This window comes from Colius striatus, chromosome 7, assembly GCF_028858725.1.
Source record: "Colius striatus isolate bColStr4 chromosome 7, bColStr4.1.hap1, whole genome shotgun sequence".
Taxonomy (NCBI): domain Eukaryota; kingdom Metazoa; phylum Chordata; class Aves; order Coliiformes; family Coliidae; genus Colius; species Colius striatus.
Window position 1 is genome coordinate 11175853 of NC_084765.1, and position 19995 is coordinate 11195847.

Genomic DNA, 19995 nt, shown 5'->3' on the forward strand with positions numbered 1-19995 from the left:
TGAGCTGAGAGGGGCAACGTGCAGAGGCCCAGGCAAGGGTGGGTGCTGGGCTTTTGCCAGAGAGCTCAACAAGAAAATACGCTGTCTGCTCTTCATCAGCAGCTTCCTGCTTAATTTGTGTTAGAAGACATCAGTTCCTGGCAGGTAAGGCACTGGCAACAACCATGCAGTTCAGGGAAAAGTCCCAAATGTTGGAGGCAGGGGGGAGGGGGATCAACAGAAACACACCATTCCAGTTCCCACCGTGGCTCTGAATCCCATGCAAGATCCCAAATGAAAACAAAGGGTGCACAAATCTTGTGCATGGTAACAAAACCTCACCTTTCAGTCTGTTCAGTGTGTGTATCTCAAAATTCCATTAAAAAATAGGACCAAAATCTATTTTAGGCAAAGGCTTTTATTCTTCTGAAATTTTCTACTGCAGGAGCTATCAAAACACAAGCCAGCCTCAGAGTGCACTTTGGCAGATGCTGTGTAAATGCTGGCTCACTGCCATTAGGAGCAAATCTAACTCAGCTTTGCAGAATAATTCAGTGTCCTGAACCATTTACAAAGCCTTTTCCTTGAAGAACATTTTTCTAACTAATCAAACACCAAGTTCCTCAGTCAAAGTGCAAATGGCAAAGACTAAACTGCTGTCCTTGAGTGGTTACTTTAATCCAGCCCCCTTCAAGCCATGCTACACAACCTGTGTAGTTTAGCCACTGGGATTTCCACAAAACTCCCCGGAGCCTGTCAATATCCTACTGCTCCTTTGAGGTTGATCTCATGTGATCTTCCCTTTAACTTTGCCTCAATAAATTAAACTCGCACTGAAATCCAGCCCTACGATTTCTATTAACAGGTATACTACTTGCCAGTAACTCGTAGGTAACACAGGCTATCCTTTAAAGCATATTTTGCTTTCTGAATCCTAAATTCTACCACATGTTTAGGGGCCGAAATTAAAGAATGGTTTTCCACTGTTGGACTGCATTTAAGGCAAATAAATAGAATAATACCCATATCAGTACTGCCAGCGCAATGGTATTAAAAGAAGACAAATTTCTCCTTGATACAAATTGTGACTTAATAAGACTTAAAAGACACAATGTGGATTATTTCAGTTGCTTTCTAGACTTGGCAATTTTAACATGCTCTCACAGTATTTATAGCTTCCCCCTCATCCCCCCTGCAAAGATCATTAGGGGTTTTTCTAACAGAGGGATGAAATTAGTGTTTTTCATTTATGAACAAGTCAAGCAGTGATGCAGACAGGAAGTAAATCTGGGTATTCATTAAGCCTTTAGGAACTATTGCTGAGGTACCAAAGTCCAAAGTCCAAAGTACAAGATCCACCGGCATGTTCAACTGACTGTTTTAAGGGTGTGCAGCCACAGCAGAGGCACCTTGGTGTCTCCTGCCAGTCCTAAGATTTAACTTAAGTATCAGGAAAACAATGTGCTCAGCAAGTCTTCCACTAATACTCAGAAATTTCTGGTTTAATTCTCAGGCTTTTAGAAGTCAATCCAGCATTTACAAGCAATATGCATTTAAACAGGTTCTAAATGGGTGCTGTGTGTCTCAGCTCTATAAATCTCTCCCAAACATACTCACAAAATCACTTTGCACCCTTGTAAATTGGAAACTACGTTTGCGTGAAGGGGAGAGTTCCTCCCCCCACACGTACAATTCACATGACAGAACTCTGGAAAATGACATAACAACTATTAATGGAAAGCCCCAAGTCTGACAGACAGGCGTGACGAAAGAAACACAAAAACCCCACAAGTAACTGAAAACACTGAGCTCTCCAGTGGCCAAACCATCCACACAGACGGGGTTTTCCTTCACAAGAACGAGAATTGTGAATTCCATCCACACTGCCCTCGTGAGTACAGGGGAGCGGGCTGAGCCAGGAGAGCCACCCCAAGCCTGCCGAGCAGGCCTCAGGGACTGCTGCAGCCAACACTCAACCAGCAGATATTTGCTTCGGGGGCTGACACGGACACGAGCTCACGTCCTCTGGAGGAGGTCACTACGTGTCTGAGCACCTGAACAGGAAACAGGTGCCTAATTGTACCTCAAGAAGCCCAGCTCAACCACAGAGACTGAGCTTCAAGCTTGAAGGTTAGCAGCTCCCGCTCCCACCTTTCGCACGGTCTCCAGTTCCCTCTGCTTGTTCTCGTTGGCCGTCTGCAGCTCTCTCATCTGCCTCTCCAGCTCCTCGTGCTCAGCCAGCAGCCTCTGGCGCAGTGCCTTCCGCTTCTGGCGGGCCTCCTTGTGCGGCGGGGGGCTGCCGGCCCGCAGCAGGTTCACCGTGCTCTGGATGGCTGCAACGAACCGAGCGGAGGGAAACGACAAACTCACTGCATAGCCTCAGTGAAACAACACCTGTGCTGTGGGAGTCGGTTGGTTTAATGCAGTTTTAAAACCAGAATAAGTGCTGTCAGTGCTCCTAATTCTCATGAGGCTGTCTGTCACCACAATCCAAAAGTGAAAGGCAGATCCCAAAAGGATCTGCTGTGTGCCATGAGGGTGAGTTCTGGCCATTCCAATGCACGATGGCAATTCCAATGTTGATTTCTAAGAGGCAGGGGGCATACAGGCCACTTGTATGCCTAGCTGCAAAAAGATGCCCAACGCTTCAAGACTTCTTACCTAGATTTAATTACTCTAACCAAGATGATGTTTTCCAACCTACACCCCCCTTACTTCCCTAGAAACAATCCTAAACCCTTTATTCATACTAATACTCAAGGGAAAACTTTCCCCCAGAAAGGAAGTAGCTCTCATTCACTTACATGCAATGAGGAAATGGAGCAAAGCTGAGGAGCAGCAGGTGATTTTGGTATTTTCTTCACCTACTACAACCATGAAAAAATATGTCCTTTTGGAGCTAAGTAATCACATGTTATACATCAGACTTTGGTGCAATTAAACACATGCTTTAGGTAAAGAGGGAAGTGCAGATGAAAGTACACAGCTCCAAATACTTAAATGCTGCCCATAGCTCAGTGGCATTGGCAACAGCCTGTTTGCAACGGCTTCTACCTCACTCTGCAAAAGCTGCAAGTAACTAAAACTCAGCACATACCTGGGAAGGTCTCACTGAAGGAGTACCTTCAGCATGGGAATAGAAAAGGAAGCCTCAATTCCCAGCCTTGTCGTCAGCTCATCAGAACATATTACCTCAAGCAAAACTAAAAGCCAAGTCAGTATTTTATGATGCTGAAATGGCAAGCTTTCCCTTTCTCCCCAAAAGCAACAATTTGCAAAGTATTCCACTTCCCTTCACAGTGCCTGGAAGCAGAGCCAATACAGAAAAAGGAAACATCAGAAATAGCCATCTCTTTTTGGTTATGGCTGCCTAAATGGAGGCACCTAAATGACAGAAACCGATTTCCCTTATGTGCATCCTTACGCTTTCCAGAGTCTCAGGCTTCTCAAAGATCCTTTCCCTGTGCCCAAAAGAGACATCAAAAACCACCAGCCCAAGAATTTCAAATTTGCTTAAGGGACAGCTGTAAGACTTTCACATAACTAAGATGTCTGAAATCTCACCTTGAATCCACTCCTGCTTCTTCTTTTTGTCAGAGGCACTGATCTCAAAACTTTTATCCAGACACTTTATGAGAAAAAGGCATTTCTTTCCATCTTTGTCAGGTAAGGCCTAGAATCAGTAACAAAGAATTAGCCTGGCAACACTGATCTAAGTTACATTGTCAAGCCCTACACATGCAGTTACCCCTTACAGAGCTAGAAATACAACTACTAAGAACCTTTATAAAAGGAGTGGTTATAAACAGCTTTTATATCTAGTAAAAAAAAATACCATTAACAAAAGATAGCAGGAGTCCATCCTGCTTAATTCTCTAGAGATATTCACAGCTTTGAGTGCATTTGGTTTCTTTTTTACCTCTACACAACAGTTGCCATCCAGTATGATGTCTCCTTTCTTGTCCTTTAAATCTTCACTGACGTAGTAGGAAATAATATTGGGTTTTAGCACAAACCATCGTTCTGTCCAGTTTTTCCTTTTGTGACCTTTTTTCAACATGTAGCCCTATAAAAAGCAACAGATCAGCTGAAATGCCCAGTCTCTGATGAACCGCCTGCTCTTTTGGTTATGTAGCTTGAAGGCCCAAGAGAGCACATAGAGAATTTAGTTCAGGGCCCTAAATACCTCACCTCCACATCTCCATTCCTCTTACCAGCATGCTGCTAATCGTTTACCCCACTGTAAATCTTGCCTGTTATGAGACATTCCCAGTGACAAAATAGAAGCCCCTCTGTCCAGGGAGTGGCTCCTGAAGCAGCAGTGAAGCAGCGATCCCATATAGGAAACCACAATGAGTATGTTAGAGAAACTGGTAACAGAACTCCATACTCCTGGAATGTTTCTTGGAACACTGGTGATGCCTGGATTTTCCCTTACAGGAACAGAGTTGTATTGTGATTTAAACAATGCCAAGATTTTACCCACAGTATCTTATTTTTCTTGAAAGGTGATCCACTCAACTTTCTATATGAGAAAAACACTTCTAAGCCTTAACAAAACCATCTGAAAAGAAGGAAGAGAAGCCCATACTTTGCCACTGAGCTAATTTGTCACAAATAAAAGAAGAAAAACTATAATCTTCTGCAATGACAATAAATAGGGCTGGTATCATCATCAAAATTATCCAAGTTTGCCCCTGTCGAATATTAACGTATCTAAAACATCAGCAGCAATACGAAGCGTGGTGATACCAGTAACCCTGTTATGTATTATCCACCGTGCCTATGGCAATTCCAGACCCACCTCACAAAAAACAGGGTGCACAGGGAATGATCTAATAATTGGTCATTCTTTCAGGTGTTCTACTGGTCTTATGGGCACTGCTGAGACCCAGATAGTTTTTAATCTAGAGTTTCTAGTATTTCAGCTCTACTTGCCATTTCCAAAACCATATTCCCCAATTCATTACATACTTTTGCCTGACTCTTCACTTCAAAAAAGTCACATCACGATGAAATTGAAACACCTACATCAATAAAGCTATCAACAAGTGATACAGCACTGTATTCAAAATGCTCCAGATTAAGAGGATCAAAAAGTTGGAAAGGAAACCAAGGAACATTCTTCTGTTATGCCTTTTAGCTATAGCAAATTTGGATACAAGCAAACAATAAATGTGCTGTGTCATTTTTAAGTCAAAAGCATCTTTCTGTACAGGTTTGAAGGGGAGGGAGGAATCAGGAGAGTTGGAGCTCTTTTATGTTAAAACAACAAAACAAACAAAAAAGAAATAACTTCCCTACACACAGAGCTCATCTGTGCTTGGCTTTTCCAGCCAGCTAAACGTGGCCAGAGCCAGGGCCGTGCCTATTCCCCCGTGCTCTCCCACCTCCTTGCTCCAAAACAGGAATGCACAGAGAAACAGCTTTGTGTGCCGCCTCTGCACTCGAGCCTGACATCTGGGTGGTCGCAAAGGCGTGTGAAGGGCTCCTGCAGCTTCACTCTTTCATGCCTGGCACAGTCTAAGTCATAAATAATCAGGTGCTTTTTTCCCTTCCTGACATAATAAATTTGCTTTCAAACACAAATCAGACTGATACTTTCCCCTCAAATTTCTGCAAAATATTTATCTATTGCTTCTGTGCCTCAGCTGCTGACAGCTCATGGGGATCTTTCCACATGAACTATCACATGAAGGACATGTCTTTCAGAAACCTAAATATCACAAATTTAATCATCACTGCTACCCTCCATAAGTCTTGGAGATCCAGGGTAAGTGTACAATAAAAAGAGCAGTCAAGTATAAGATTTGACTACAATACAGTATGACAATAATTCAAACTTTGAAGTAATCGCACTCTGCAATAAATAGGACAAAAAACTTCTGTGACTCAAGAAGGTATCACAGTACAAGCTGTGACCGAATCGGGCATCTGTAAGTCACAGGAGGAATTCTGTTTTCCCTTAGGCCAGTGATTGTCCAGGAAGCGCTGGGCCAAATCTTGACACAAACTATTTTTAAGTGTCAAGGATCCATTCAAAGACACCCAGACATCCTTTAGAAAAAGGCCCAGCCACCAAGAGAGGAAAGAAAGGAGACAGAAAAAAGAAAAACCAGGGGGAAGAAGACACAATGCAGTATCAAAACTGAAAAGAAATCCAATTTCCTCACGAGTTTCAAATGGGAGGACTGACCTGACACTGGTTATTTTATTTTTATGGTATTAAACAGCACAATGACTTCATTTTGCCCTCAACTGACTTTGTGTGTATGTGTGTATGTTTCCAGCCCTCACCTCCAATAGGCAACCAGCAGTTAACGAAAATAGACTTTTGCATTGTTCTGTGGATATTCCAAAAGAATTTCCTGTGCCGAGACCTCTGATGATTTCTTCAGAACAGCTTAGGAAAGCCTGCCAAAAAAGTCTTTGTTTCTCCCCTCATCAAGAAGCCACGAAATCAAAGATGAAAAAAATTGTCTGTCAGGTAGAAGTAAATTTTAACCAGCTCTCTAGGTAAGCTCTGCTGCGAACCCTCAGGTCCCTGTGCTATTTTATACTTTCCGTGAAGCAAACACAGTTTTTAAAAGCTCTTCCTACAACCATAATCCAACCACTGCAAGTCTGAAGAAACTGAAGGGTAACAGAAGTTTGCTGAGAATGTAAGGGCCAGCCTTGTGTTTGAGTATGGGCAGGCAAGCTGTCAATTATCTAGCCTGCCAAGGAGAAAAAGAGGGGAGAGAGCTCCTCTACACCTTTTTGCTCAGTTGAAGTAGGGGCAACTTAGAAGCAGCCCCTTCAGTTGGAGCAATACGTTTGTCCAGACCCCCTTGTTTGAATACAGAGGTTGTCATCAGCACGACTTATACTTGTCACATGTAACTTCAACTACAAAAAAGGACTTGCAAAGACTGAAAGTTGTCAGCAGCTTAAGAACTGACAGCATGTTGCAGCTACTCTGACAGCTAAGCAGCAGTGGATACCAGTATAAAAAAGGCTGTATTTCAACTCAGATCACACTTCTTTTACTTTTTAAAAACAACTCTCCAACAAGCAACTCGTTCACAATACTGCAACAATTACAACAATACGAAAAGCTGCACAAATTCTCTGTTATAAAAATAAGCTTGCATTAAAAACCCCTTGTAAGTAATTTACTTACCTCTGCCCCTGCTCATTATTCATCAAGTAAAGAAATTTCAGGAAAAGCTGAGCATTTTCTACTGATGCAATAAATTATTCTACTTTAAAACATCAGTCCTCTGTGGTTCTTACCTGTTTGAGTACATCTAAAATGAGCTCATTAAAGACTTCATTGATTGCCATGGACACCGTCTGCCGGTCCATCCCTTTACTGAACTGCCCACTTCCGATGAGATCAATCAGCTCCCACGCAGAAAGACCTTCTCGACTGGTGTTGAGGGCAATCTTGTAGTGGTCAAACTGCTCTTGCTGCCAGCCTGCTCCCATTGCTTCCGTGAGCTTTTTAAGTAAATATTCAATCTGTACAGATATGTAAGCAGAAATTAATCATTTGCAGCAGACATGGAAATCAAGTGTTTCCAAGCTGTAAACTAAACTTCTCTAGAGATTACCATTACAGCTTAGATTCCTACATTCACATGTAGGCCCCTAAATGTGGGTGCTTTAACTAGCACAGATTTTAGACTCCTGTCTCTGTTGAACTTTTGACTGCCAAGCTCATCTCACAGCTACTGTCTTCACAGTAAAGAAACAAAGGATTGAACCTGACAGTTTCCTTTTAATTTTTCATATTCCTACAGGACACATGGGACCTGCCCTGCAATAGCTTCGAAATCGTGATGACTCAAGTGTGAGAGAGTAAGAAGTTTCAAAAACTATTCTTGTAAGATAAAAGCAAACAAATTAGAAGAAAAATAAACATAAGTGGCAGTTTGGACGAAAAGTGAAATGAAAAACTACCAAGGTACAATTACACATCTTAGTCTTCACCTGATCCAGCTCTCGAACACTCCATAACTGGACACAATCTTGGCAGATGTATCAACAGAAAGAAAAGAAGAAATTTTTTAGAGCTGCTTTTACTGTTTCCAAAACAACTCTCCCTTTCCTTTCATCATTCATCATTCTGCAAGCACTACCACACACAGGGTAGTAACAATAACAAATAACATTAATCAAAACAAACACAAGAATGAAAAAGAGAGAAAGAAGGCTGGGTTTCTTCTTTTGTCTGGGTTTTTTTTTTTCTTAATGGTTTTTAACTCATGACATTTGAGCATGTAAAATGCTTTTATGGGCTCTTTAAACAAAATAATTAGTCAGAGCCTTCCTACAAACACCTCTAACACAACAAAGCAAAAGCCACACTTCTAAGTTCCTGTAACTGAAGTCACAGGACACCAACTACAGGATTTAGCCCAGTTTTGAAGACAGATCAAGCAAATGTAGCCTTCTGTTATTTCAGGTAACGGCTCACTGTTTCCTCACCAGCTTTGCTGGGAACCCAGAAGGTGTCAAGGCAGACCCAGTACAAACCCCTGTGCCCAGAAGCCCCGAGAGAGCGTGCTCGGGAAACTACCACCACAGCAGCCTCCCACAGCAGCCTGCTGCCTAGACAGGGCAGCACCAGCTCCCTGAAGGGCTGGCCTTTCTCTCCAGCCATCCCTAGGCCAGCAAAAAAAACATTTCATGGCAGGCTGGCCCTCAAAGTTGCAGGCCAGGGTTCCTCACGGCTGCTCCACTTCTCTACAGGCAGGAGGCGATTGCACGCTGCCTGCTGGAGGAGGGGAGCGAAACCACAATCCTTTCAGGTTCTCTCTGGGCACCGGGAAGTGACACATATTTCCTGAAGTACTGCTTTTCCGAAGGTTAATACTTCAGGACAGTCTGCTCCACTTTCAGTTCACCTATTTTAGGTGTGGCTGTGGTCACACTAAGCGACTCAGGAGACATCAAGTCAAACATTACTAAGGTTTATGGCATGAACATGACTCATGGAAAAGTGGTAGAAACCAAATGTTTTCCAGGACTTTGATGGTTTTTCTAATCACCAATGCTAGTTCACCTCTGCTCCTCAGCATTGCTTCAAAATACATTGTAATTTCTCCTACAGCTAAGAAAAACCCCAGCTGAGAGAGCTGGCGGATGTGTCACCACAGATAACTTTCAGCTACAGCTCAGGGTCCCTTTTCAGCTGGTCTAATAGACTTTTGAGCATCCAGCAGTCTCTGCATAAGGGATTTGGGAGCAGAAAGAAATAAAGATGTGGTTTTTCCCCTGCACATTTCACCACAAGGACTCCCAGGCCCCAAGGTTTTGATGCAGCTGTTGCTTCTCTCTAGCAACTCGTGCAGGCAAATCCCTTCCTTTCCCTCACATCCACCAAGAAACACACAAGGATGTACCAGAATACAATCATCTGGCAAAACAGTAAATGCACAAATTCACCCTAGAGACAGGTGGGCTTTTCTTACTACTTCAGATGAGAAATTGTTCTTATTTTAGTTTCACAGCCCCTACTCTAATAGCACATGGATTAAAGCTACAGTGAAATGGAGAAGCTACTGAAAGTAACTATGTGGTCTAGAGGAAAGTTCCTGCTCCACCGAATGAGCAGGAAATGCACATCCCTCTGAAATGTAACACAGTCCTCCTCCTCCAGGCAGGCTAGCAAGGCACAGAACACACTTCCAGGGTGGGAACAGATGTTTTTGAGAGCATTGCTTCCCGCTCCAGCTTCATCTAGTAAGGCACTGAAGTATTTTTAGGTCCTCATGCAATCCTTATTAGCAAAGATACAATTTGAACGGAGGTGTCTGCAAAAGTGACATTTGAATGGCAGACAAGTGCAACCTCCACAGGGTACGAGGCTGGTGACAATCGGCAAAGAGAGCTTTCAGCCCCATGCCATGCCCACGTGGGTGAAGCTGCGCCACGCTCAGCGCTCCTCGCGCTCCGGCCCTTCACGGGGACGCAGCACAGAACGCCACCGTGCAGTGGTTCCATGCGCAGCTCCGCCACGCTCGCTTGCCATCACACGGTAGCAGGGAATTTTAGTGTGCCCTGCCAAGCAGCCAACACATACCTTTCATTAGATTTCTGTAAAATTCAGAAGCTAATTCCTTTAAAAACCTTTGAAGTATATTTTGCTGATCTTCACTCTCCAAAATCCATAAGGTAAAAAAACTGTTCCAAAGCTCCTGCGCATCAACTGCCATAAATCCTCAGCATTCAGTTAAAGGCAGGAAGCAGCTTACTTCCTACTCCTGACAAGCTTTATAGAAAAAAACCACACCACCAAATAAAGCCCTTCACAGCGTGCAAGAACAGTAGCACTGTGAATTTGTTTCAAAACAAACCTCCTAAAGCCTGAATTTGATGAGCTGAAATGAGCTCCGGCATCAATGCAGGAGTAACTTTTTGACCCGTGTTCAAAACACACTCTGCTGCTCAGTTCAGTCCCTCTGAGCAGCGTCAGTTCTGAGACATAGTCCTGTATTTCAGCTGAAAGGAAAGCTGAAATAACTGAGGCTTAATTAGGTTGAAAATGTACCTGTCAAAGTGCTAGACAGTAATTAAATTTAAAAAATCATGAAAACTTAATGAACATTAACTTTAAAATGTACTGTTCCAAGGTTTCACAATCTACTACACTGCCTGAGGCAAGTAGCTCTCAAATTCCATTGGCTAATTATCTCAAAGTACCAGCACTCACTTGCAGACAAAGGGACACACACAAAAAATGTACCTCAATAGATTTTTTTCACTTTTTTGCTTAAGCTTTACGAACAAAATGTGTATCAAACTAGTGGTCCAGAAAAGAAGCAAAGTAAAACTCTTGGCTAGTACACATTATGATGTAATGCACTACCAAGAAGGCAACATATCCTTTCCTTTAATGTCCCCGTTTTACCTTATTTTGATTGTTAGAACACATTTACATATGTGAGTCTGCTAACCCCACCATCTTAGAGTCACTAACATGAGCAGAAATATCCTAGAATCCCATTCAAGTACATAGAATATCTCATTATTTTAAAATACATGAACTTTTCTTAGCTGAAAGAAAAGATTTGTGCATATTACAGTTTAATTTCTACAAAATAAACCATAACAAAACAATCTGTCTTGCATTCAAGATAAGGGCATAGCTGACCATGAAAAAATGTTATCAAACGTATCTGCCCAATGCTAACAGCAAGTGTTGTAGTGGGGCATAAATATGTAACAGTGTGAGGTAAATATGAAGGACTAAGCTGGATCAGCGTGGAAGCAAATAAGAGACCATTCATTATGTGCTCGAATGAGGAACTCTCAGAGCAAATGACATTTCCCCTCCTCCACAAAGAGACATGTCAACTCAGCAAATAACTGACAAATTAAGTCTACTGGCTCAAGCATAAGCTTGTGGTTAAAAAAGAGAGTGCTGAAAGCAAACGTGAAGCAACGTTTGCTGCCGTTCTGACTGGACCTTACTTTTGGATACAGCTGTAAAAACCCCGGGGGTGCTAATGCTACCTACGCCCGTACAGACCAACTGGCCTCACACTCGAAAAACAGCTTCCATCTCAAATCAACAGAAATTTTTCATCCAGAATTTTGTCTCTTTAACATGAGCTATGCAGCCTGTTTGGTATCCACTTTCAAGAGGGCACTTTCCTTCTCCATGTTTCAGTACCTGTTTGTTTTTCTTTTCCAGATATTCCTGGCACTGTCCTCCCTGGGGAAAGAAGTATCATACATGTTTCATATATTTTTCTGATGCACAAGTGGGCCTCTTAGAAGATGAAAAATAACGTCCAGGAGGCCTTCATGCCCAGCAGAGCATGGCAGACAAGGCTATTCTGGTTCATACTATTCAAATAAGGTTTGTGGTGCTAACAGAGCAGGCGTAAAAAGTCTACTTGTACAAAATTCTGTGGAAGCATACATTACTGGGCAAGAGATATGAAAGCAATCGTAACCCCTTCACACTCTAAATCTTTCTTTCCATCCCATCAGAACATCACATTTAAGTCAAATATTTATTTTTTCCTTTCCATCAACAAAACTATGTTCGTTATCCAGTGTAAGCCATTCTCTTCCATCTTTTTTAACACTAAATTAGCTTTAAGCAGTGTAATAAAGGTCAACTCAAAAAACTATAACACTTATACAACCTGCAGCATAATCTGGAAACTAACTTATTTTTTGCAGCATTGAAGCAAAAGAATAGTGTTACAACAAGAACTGATGCAAATCATGACCAAACATCCAACCATTCTCATCGACTTTTAGAGATCATGGGTCAGTTAAAACTCACACAAGCAGCTTTCATCCTAATTATAGCAGTTTTGATTTCATATTCAAATGGCTAAGGTCCAGCTCCCAGTATTTCATTCACTGTATCAGTTTCCGATACTAAAAGGCAGAATAAGGAAGCAAACACGGCCACAAAAAAACTTTTTCTGAAAAAATAATGCCTCCAGAAGAATCACCACTGGACAGCTTCAGACTTTCACCTCCTGAGTCTAAAAAACCACCACCTCATTTTCAAATACACAGAAAGCCACACAAGGTTTGGATCCTCTTTGTCCTAACAACATCACATAGTAATATAGTTGAAGGCTATAGAACAAGTGAAAAATCATAGAATCATAGAATGGTAGGGGTTGGAAAGGACCCTTTACAGATCATCTAGTCCAATCCCCCTGCAGAAGCACAGTCTCCTAGATCAGGTGACCCAGGAAACTACAGGCCGCTCAGCCTCACCTCCATCCCTGGAAAAGTGATGGAACAACTCATCCTGAATGTTATCACTGAACATATGAAGGATAAGATGGTTATCAGGGGGAGTCAACACGGCTTCACCAAGGGGAAATCCTGTTTGACCAACCTGATGCCTTCTATAAGTGCATAACCAGCTGGCTAGATGAGGGGAGAGCAGCAGATGTCATCTACCTTGACTTCAGCGAGGCTTCTGACACTGTCTCCCACAACATCCTCATCAGAAAGCTCAGGCAGTGTGGCTTGGATGAGTGGACAGTGAGGTGGATGGAGAGCTGGCTGAATGACAGAGCCCAGAGGGTGGTGATCAATGGCACAGAATTGAGTTGGAGGCCTGTGGCCAGTGGAGTACCACAGGGATCAGTGCTGGAGCCAATCTTGTTCAACATCTTCATCAATGACCTGGATGAGGGGACAGAGTGTACCCTCAGCAAGTTCCCTGATGACACCAAACTGGGAGGACTGGCTGATTCCCCAGAGGCTGTGCTGCCATTCAGCAGGATCTCGACTGGCTTGAGAGTTGGGCAGAGAGGAACCTCATGAGGTTCAACAAGGACAAGTGTAGAGTCCTGCATCTGGGAAGGAACAACCCCATGCACCAGTACAGGCTGGGGGTAGAACTGCTGAAGAGCAGCTCTGCAGAGAGAGACCTGGGAGTCCTGATTGATAATAAGCTAAATATGAGCCAGCAATGTGTCCTCATGTCCAAGAAGGCCAATGGCATCCTGGGATGCATCAAGAAGAGTGTGGCCAGCAGGTCGAGGGAGGTTCTTCTCCCCCTCTACTCTGCCCTGGTGAGGCCTCATCTGGAGTCCTGTGTCCAGTTCTGGGCTCCTCAGCTCAAGAGGGACAGGGAAGTGCTGGAGAGAGTCCAGCGCAGGGCCACCAAGATGATCAGGGGACTGGAATGACCACACAAATCTTCTTTCCTCAAGAAGCCAGGTTTAAAAAGCATTGAGAGCAAACATATTTGGCATACTTAAAACAAGTGATGTGAACTCTAGATTACAACATACAAGAAGTGTGTAGCTTGCAGTGTACAATCCACAAGTTTCACAACTAAGGATGGCCCAAAGGCTGCAGTCATATGTCCAGAAGTATGAAATGGAAAGTGTGTGGAAACCTTTTTATAAAACAGAGAATGCCTGTTCAAACAATACCAAGGCACTCAAGTGAGCCTGTAACAACTACAAGGCAAGTTGTAAGGAAAGCTCACAACAGACTAGAAATATTTCTCCTCTTACAGCTACAGCAATTCTGATGTTGGCCAATAATTGTATTAATTCTGAAAGTTGTCCATCAGGTCTAATTTAATCTAGAGCAAACAAAATAATAGCATTAGTTTCCTCCAGTCCACCTGCATCTCCTTGAAATACCACATTTACACAGAAGTGTTTTACTTTATGCATACCAAGGCTTTGGAATTGAAAAGGGGGAGAGCGTTCATATTTGATACCATTTCACATTTCCTTGGACAGGAACATCTCTGCAAAATAGACATTCATGGATCTCTGTTCCTTTCCACCTCTCCTAACTGCTCTCAGCTACCCCCCACTAGAAGCAACACTGGAGCCCAAGGCTGAGGCCAGTGACCTGCCTAGCCACCAGCACCTGTCTCTGTGACCTGACGTTGCTTCAGAACACAGACGGATCCTCTCGAGCTTGAAGTCACATCTCAAAACTGCACACCCCAACCCAAGCCCCTCCCCACGTTGCACTTTACTAACCTTATTTCCCTCACGTGCAGGGCTGACATGTCTCCTTCCATGGCAGGTGAGGAGGATAGTCCAGACACTGCCCCTGGCTTTCAACTTGGCCTCTGCTAAACAACTTCTGGCCCTTGTGTCACTTCTCCACTGCTTTCCCTCTTTGTAACTACTTTCCTCACTTTGTTATTCCTAAAGCTTTCCTCAGACTATTTCTAAAACGTTTCCAAATTAGCCTGTTTTCCCTTCTGTGGCTGAGCCACAGCTGTTCCCAGTTTGCTGACCATTCAACACCTGGGCAGAGAACTAGATTTAACTCTCCACCACAATCACCTGTCTAATACAAAAGGCCTGGCATAGCAGCACTAGTGCAAAAGTGCACAACACAGGCAAGAAGGAAAGAGGGGCAGCAGCCTCAATCTTTAGTCAGCATAGTGCAAAAAAGGATAAACCACGCCAAAGCAGAAAGCTTTTCCAGATATGAAATTGTTCAAGTGCAGAAACCACTGATCTCTTTTTTTAGAAAAAAAAAGGAAAATCGGACTCTCCAGCAGATCTCAAAGAGCAGCTCCTCCAAGGAGAAGGAGGAGAAAGCATCCTCACAGTCACATGAAGTTGTATCAACAAGTTCTTTCTGTCATAATCTTCCCATCCACAAGATGGGATGCAAAAATCTTCAAGAGACCACCTTTCCAACCTGAAAGTATAAGTCAGGTTTCCTAGTTCCTTATAAAGGGGAAACAAAATCTCTGAAACCCAAAAGCCTATGAAGTGGAAGGGAAGGAGGAAGGGAAACAGCTGGATCCCACACAAAGGACTCCAAGCCAGAAACTGCAGTAAATTGGGTGTTGCAATATTCACAGCCAATGATGAGAGCAACAAATGGGGAGCGAAGCAAAGTTTGCTCCCTGGCTGGGAAGCTATAGTCACCCATGGGAGGTTTACACTGCTCTCACCAAAACATAAACACCACAGGACAGTGGTGCTTCCCTCACCCATCTCCTCTGCTCTTGATAAAAATCCCTTCACTTTATACATGTCATGCCAAGCTATTTTGTCATTAAATGAAAGAATTCAATATGAAGTGGTGAAGAGTAAATAAAAAATTAAGATTTACTATGAATTTGAGGCATAAATGTAAATGGGGAAAAAAAAGTACTGTTGCTAGGTACCAGATTAACCCTGAACACAATTGAAAAGAGTTATTTCCAGGTAGAAACTCTCAGCACCAAGACAGCAATTACAAGGTTGCACAAAAAAAAATACTTTGTGAATCTAACATTTAGATTTAATACAAAAAACCCTCAGACATAAGAACTTAAAAACCATGAACTTAAAAGAACATGAAAGGTCACACAGAGAAAGCAAAACTGACCGAAATTGAGACTTTGCATCTTTACTTTTGGAATTTTGGGTAAAAGGGTAAAAGTGGAATTTGACAGAAGCACGGAGAACCTGAGGAGCACCCGTGCAAACAAGAAAGCAGGGAGTTCAACAGACAGCATTCTTCCACCAGCTGATTACATTACCTGTGTGCTCCAAGACAAAAGGTTAGAGTGAATACAGGCATTGTATATGATAAGAACAGAGCAGCCTTTCTTTGCCAGGCTCTGTAAGCTGTCTTCAGACAGTATTGCACAATTTCCATCTTGCTGCAATCAAGGAGATGCAGACATAGATCTGCTGTAAGAATTTTAAAAGAATCCAAGTGAAAGAGCAACACAAGTTAACTCTAGACAGTAAGGATGGAAAGAAAAGCAAACAACAGCTATGACATCTGGAAAACCTCTTTTGGGCTCAGAGCCAACAGACACACTGCCATTACCGGGCATCATCTACAGAAGGCAGCATAAATCTAGGCGATGTGAGCAAATGAGCAGCACCCGTGCTGGTAGGTCTGAAGCTTTTAACCACGCCAAGAAATAAAATGACGTGAAATATCTGCTCTCAGGTAAGCCAGACTGTGCAATGGGAAATACAATGATAAACCAGAGGGGGATTTGAGGCCCCGTTTCGACATTTGTTGTGCCTCTGACCTCCCACCAAAGCCAGATCTAGCACTATTAAGAAGGGAGCTATCTTAGCTTTCATAACCATGATCCTCACTTCCCAGAACTCACAGAAGAAAACAGGAAAGCTAAGAAGACTGTCCCATTTCTCATGGGAATACAGTATGCCAGGTAGGGCCCTGTCATCAGCAGTTTCTGGAAAAAATGGAAACATTGTACAGAGTGAAAGCCTCCTGCTAAAAAGTGAGTGATAAGGCAAAACTGAGCAGTTTCTTTTGATAGTTTCTTTTCTGTGCTGTATGGTTTGGAACAACACCTTGGAGTGCAACAGTTACGTTGTAGTGGTATATATATCAGACTGGTTTGATCCCTGTTTGTTCAATATTTATTACTCAGTGCTCCGGTGCTGAACCACAACCCCCTGGGATTTCTGTATATAGTTTTGCAAAAGATTATTTATTTCTACAGTTCTGATCCTCCTGTTTCTTCCCTCACCCTTCCCCAAGGGGAGAATAGTGGTGATACCAAAACCTTGCCTTAGGGCCAAAATACCTATTTGGGCATTGCACATACTTGTTCATGAACTTAAAGAGATCTCTCCAGTATTATTCCTTCAACCATTTCAAGCAAAAGTGTTCAGGTGGCGTCTGCTTTTGATCAGAAACAGATGTCATCAGAAAAGTTCATACTTCTCCTTTTTATCAGGAGGGTGACATGAGACTGAAGACTCATCTTGCAAGTCACAGTATCACAGAGCAAAGGGGATCCTTTTTTTTTTTTGAGAATCACAGTACTAATTGTGCAAACTTTGAATCACATCTAAGCAAGTGCAGTGATTAAAGGTCACATAGGTGCACTACTCAGGAGCTAAACAAGAACCACAACAGCCCCAAGGAGCTGGTGTCCCCAGCATCAGCCAGTCCTCACAAAAAGCAAAATGAGCTATTTACTGGGAGGCAAGCAGCACGTCCCACTTAGTCCAAGCTGTGTAAATGACATATATAGCCATCAATATCTAAAGTGTCCGGTGGGAATCCCTACATATGCACCTTAGAAGACAAAGAAAAGAACCGAAGGCCTTACATGAATAAAAGAGGGGAATAAAAGTTTTATATTAAACAATTATTTTATCTTAAATCTCTATAAAGAGTAGCAAGCATTAACATAGTTCAACAGAGGCATTAAACAAACTGCTAAATGGCTTAAGTTTGTCTCTTACCTCTTCAGGTACAATGATTAAAGGGTATTTGTCCTCTGATAAGAAGTTAAAAATAACCCACACTTTAAATGCATCTTCATCACTTATCAGCAAAGGACTTTTAGAGAGGTTCTTTTTAGCACAGAGAGTCCAGCACATCCTGTTGAATTCAACTTTGTCAAAGTTTCCTTGAACCTAAAATGAAGAAATTTAACAAAAGAGATTTATATGCATGAATAGCACAGAATAACAGACAAAGCGTAACAGGCTGTCACACAAAAAGCACTGAGAAATTTCTAATTTGCAAGAAATGTCAAAGCCCCAAAAGAGCACTGTAGCAGCCCAGTGTGCCTTCCTGCATGAGGTCTACTAAGGAACTGCTTCCAGCAAAATCTACGTTAGGGTCTAGAGAACAGGTCATACGAGGAGTGGCTGAGGGAGCTGGGGGTGTTTAGCCCAGAGAAGAGGAGGCTGAGAGGACACATGATCACTCTACAGCTACTTGAAGAGGAGTTACAGAAGGTGGGGGTCCATCTCTTCTCTCCAAGAACGAATGATAGGACATGAGGAAATGGATTTAAGTTGCACCAAGGGAGGTTTAAATTGGACATTAGGAAGAACTTTTTCACTGAGGGGGTTATAAAGCATTGGAATGGGCTGCGCACCGAGATAGTGGAGTCACCATCCCTGGAGATATTCAAAAGACATATAGATGAAGTACTGAGGGATATTGTTCGGTTTAGTGACAGGCTTGGCAGTGTGAGGTGACTCAATGATCTTAAAGGTCTTTTCCAGCCGTAATGATTCTATGATTCTACATCCAACCCCCAATTTCTGGTCAATTTAACAACACCTTGACTTCACATGAAGGAGGCTACACTGCATTCTGCATGGTCTCTAGCCCCTTAGCTTCCAAAACATCTTCATAACTTACTTCCAGCTGTCCCTCTGTTGCACTGAGTTACTGACATTTCACATAACAAATTTGAAACCAATATAGCCAAAATTACACGTGGATATGCTATAAGCTATATTGGAACAACAGCTGAGAAAATCCTTTGGTATGTTTTTCCAGTTAATTATTACTCAAACATAAATCTAGTAGAATATTCATAAACATGTAATCATTTATTTCTTGAATGCTAATCCACTTAAAACCTTTCCTTTTCCTCAGACTTGCAAGTCTTCACCTTTTTGATAAAAAAATTCCTCTTCTTCTCACTATCTTTGGTTATACCTAAAAACTGTACATACCTATCTGTGAATTATTTACATATGTAAAAGCCTTCATTTCCTCTATTTTCTTTTCAAACCCTCATTTATGTCAGTGATGAAATCTATTTACCTCCCCCCACAGCTTAGCAATGCCATTATCATCTGGGCATGTGAAGCTGTTTTAGAAGTCAGGCTTCATTGGGCAGGATGAGGAGGAGAGACGGGAAAAAGCACAGGCAAAAGTAGCCAAGGGATGAGGTGCAGGCAAATTAAAGGAAGGAGAAGGAAACCTGGCTTCTAGCTCTTCTTCCAAGAGGTATTTGTTCACTTAGCTGGTATTTCATTTAAGACCTATGTTTCTTGTGTGAATACCCAGGAGGCTGAGGTTGTGGCTATAGCAGTTATTGCCCCTACAGCTTCCATCTTCTGGCCTGTGGCCGGCCTCTTGCGTCATGACTTACACTGGCAGACTGCTCTGCAAAGACTATGGCTTTCTTTTATAGTCTCCCTTTTAGTCTTGGAAATGACTATAAAATGCTTCTTGGCATAGAGTTGGTTTCCTGTTTATTTCTGTCTTTTTCTTCTTCTTTCTTTCTTTTTTTCTTTCCTCCACCCACATCAGTTCATCCACTTCATTAGTCTATCTTTTTACTTAGCCACTATGGCCCACCCGCCACTATATTTGACCACTTATCACACTGGATGGGAAATCATACAGTTTGCAGTGGTGTCCTTAAAGCATCCAAGATGCATGGTTTGGCCTATCTTAAGAAAAATGTCACTGAACATTACTGGTGTTGTTACCACAAAAGAGATGAGAACCTATTTCTTAGCCATTCTTTTTCCAGAATCCAGACTTTATTCTGAAATGGACTTCGTGAGGCCTGTGTGTCATCCAGAGCAAGAACACTGATCAGGAATTATTCAGGAACAATAACCAGACAAGCACACAAGTCCCAACTCTCCAAAATAACCGGTTTGCATCTGTGGGCTTTTTCTAAACGACCAGGCTGGCTGTTTAGTAAAGGATATAATCACAAAATTGTTATTCTGGGGATACTGGGAGTTGGAATGAAATTAAATAGTACCCTATAATGAAGAATAAACTTTTTCCTTTCCAATTTCATGTAGCAATGCC

The 19995-nt window shown here is 42.5% G+C and overlaps 1 protein-coding gene across 1 annotated transcript in view; it reads right to left on the minus strand.

Annotated features, from left to right (window-relative positions):
* SWAP70 (switching B cell complex subunit SWAP70) overlaps positions 1-19995 on the minus strand; it is a 40232-nt gene that overhangs the window by 8330 nt on the left and 11907 nt on the right. The window contains exons 3-7 of the mRNA XM_061999643.1: positions 17664-17837; positions 7255-7482; positions 3899-4045; positions 3544-3652; positions 2131-2312 (exon numbers count right to left, since the gene is read on the minus strand). Coding sequence (XP_061855627.1) covers positions 2131-2312; positions 3544-3652; positions 3899-4045; positions 7255-7482; positions 17664-17837 — 840 coding nt within the window. The remainder of the gene's footprint in view (positions 1-2130; positions 2313-3543; positions 3653-3898; positions 4046-7254; positions 7483-17663; positions 17838-19995) is intronic.